Below are 2,288 nucleotides of genomic sequence, written 5' to 3'. Positions count from 1 at the left end.
TGTTGTATATATATATATATATATATATATATATTCTCAAAATACTGATTGAGAAAAGATTTTTGCAGTGCAGTTATTTTTTTCCTACACAAATCCAATCACACATTCTCACTCTGAATAATTGTTATGTCAAGACATTTCTCTGCCATTATATGGCAGTACATCAAAAAGTCACTGTTTTGATACTATTCCTGCCAGTCCTTTCATTTATATTGCCCACGCTGACGTCTCTGCTCTCTCTCTCTTTGTCCTTCTCAGCTGGATCCCTGCCCTCCATTAGTAAGCGGCGAATCTCCTGCAGGGACTTGGGTCAGGGTGATTGTGAGGGCTGGCTCTGGAAGAAGAAGGATGCAAAGAGTTACTTCTCTCAGAAATGGAAGAAGTACTGGGTTGTGCTAAAAGATGCCTGCCTATATTGGTACACCAATGAAGAGGTGAGGGCACGAGGTCATTCATCTGCATGATGAAAGCACAAAATGGCCCATTAGACTGCCTGCATAAACTCCCTGCTTACCCAGAACACATCAGTATATCTCAGTTTTTCATTTCTGTTCTTTCTCAGGATGAGAAGGCAGAGGGCTTTGTCAGCCTGCCTGAGTTCAACATTGATCAGGCCAACGAATGTCGCAAAAAGTTGTGAGTAGTAGAATAAACTAGAAGTAAAACAGTTCTCATATAAAACATAAAAACTAACAGTTCTCATAAAAAACTTTAATGCAGCTTTGCATACAATGCTGACTTTGTGTCTCTTGCCTGTTTTCAGTGCTTTTAAGGCTTGCCATCCTAAAATCAAGAGCTTCTACTTTGCTGCGGACAACATGGATGATATGAATAGGTAAGATGAAAATAAACTTTCCAGCATGCCTATAAAAGCAAAAAAGACTCATAATGTAATCTGAAACATTGTCAATTCCTCATGAATGCTCTAGTCAGGATCCTGCATCTCATTTAATGTTCCATGAGCTGATCAAAGCTACTAATTTTAGCGACATCCCGAAAGACTATTTCATCTCTGCATTTCAGCAGTGTGAAGAGCTCCCCAGGTAACTTTTGTTTTGTTTTTTTTGTTTGCTCGCAGGTGGCTCAGTCGACTGAACATGGCGGCAACAGCTCACTCGGAGCAGAAGAGGATTCGACAGGATCATGGTGAGAAGATGCCTTCATGCTTCGCTAAGCCTGTCAGATCAATTATTCTCCCACTCTGACTTTGTGTGGTCTGATCTGCAAGTCCTATAACTATATGCATATGAAGTACAACATGTTGGATGCATGTATGAGGCGTTTCAGTAAAAATAGAGGAAGTCATTTTTTATCATTTGTCAGTATAGTTTGTTCTTTATCATTTGATGAATAAATGCTAAAATGATGACAAGAAATGTACACGAACATCTTTCAAATTAATTTACTTTTACTACCTGCTTTCCACAGCCTTCAAATGTCATTATTCTTGGACTCCTCATGTGTTTAATGGATATTTGCTGTCATTTCCTCAGATTACTGGAGCGAGAGTGACCATGAGGATGCTGATCAGATGTCCTCAAAACCCAAACAGGATAGCCCTCCACCTCCATATGACATTTACCCTCACTCCACCTCAGTAAGTCTTGTCTGTCTTTCTTGTTTTTGTTGTTGTTGTTGTTGTTGCTTGGGTTCCTGTGTTTGCATTGTGTTTAACGTGTGAGTTCTTGCTTACATGTAATTGCATTACTGGCCAATAAGTGTTACTCCTGTCATATCAGACTCTCCGAGTCCTCCTTGGTCTATGCAAAATCATGCAACTCCGTTCCGCTCTGCTATACTTCTGTTTAAAAATTTGGGATCAGGGAGATTTTTTTTAAAGGGGTCATATGATACGATTTCAATTTTTCCTTTCTCTTTGGAGTGTTACAAGCTCTTAGTGCATAAAGAAGATCTGTAAAGTTGCAAAGACTAAAGTCTCAAATCCAAAGAGATATTCTTTATAAAAGTTGAGTTAGCCACGCCTACCTAAAACGGCTTGTTCTAACATGCCCCCACATGTCTACGTCACGATGTGGGAAGATTTGCATAACACCGCCCAAATGTTCACGCAAATAAAGAAGGCGTAACTTTTATTCTCGCTGTAGTATTGTTGTTGCCGCCGCCGCCATGTCGTGAAGGCGCTGTGTGTTTCGTTGTGAAAGCGAAACTACTTTGTTTGACCTTCCAAAAGAGGATGATATCAGCTTCGTCATGCCTGGAGCTGATCCGTGCTGGTCGCTGAGGAAATACATCAACTTTGCGCTGTGGATCGCCGGATCGGCTTTCAC

The 2,288-nt window shown here is 40.5% G+C and overlaps 1 protein-coding gene across 1 annotated transcript in view; it reads left to right on the top strand.

Annotated features, from left to right (window-relative positions):
• Positions 1-2,288, top strand: part of LOC107669300 (connector enhancer of kinase suppressor of ras 2-like) — a 34,670-nt gene that overhangs the window by 26,707 nt on the left and 5,675 nt on the right. Inside the window, exons 14-18 of the mRNA XM_016461467.1 lie at positions 259-434; positions 563-636; positions 764-835; positions 1,079-1,146; positions 1,494-1,597. Coding sequence (XP_016316953.1) covers positions 259-434; positions 563-636; positions 764-835; positions 1,079-1,146; positions 1,494-1,597 — 494 coding nt within the window. The remainder of the gene's footprint in view (positions 1-258; positions 435-562; positions 637-763; positions 836-1,078; positions 1,147-1,493; positions 1,598-2,288) is intronic.

Source organism: Sinocyclocheilus anshuiensis, unplaced genomic scaffold, assembly GCF_001515605.1.
Source record: "Sinocyclocheilus anshuiensis isolate Anshui unplaced genomic scaffold, SAMN03320099.WGS_v1.1 scaffold180, whole genome shotgun sequence".
NCBI lineage: Eukaryota > Metazoa > Chordata > Actinopteri > Cypriniformes > Cyprinidae > Sinocyclocheilus > Sinocyclocheilus anshuiensis.
The sequence above is the reverse complement of the archived record's forward strand: the minus strand, read 5'-3'. Positions and strand labels throughout refer to the sequence as shown.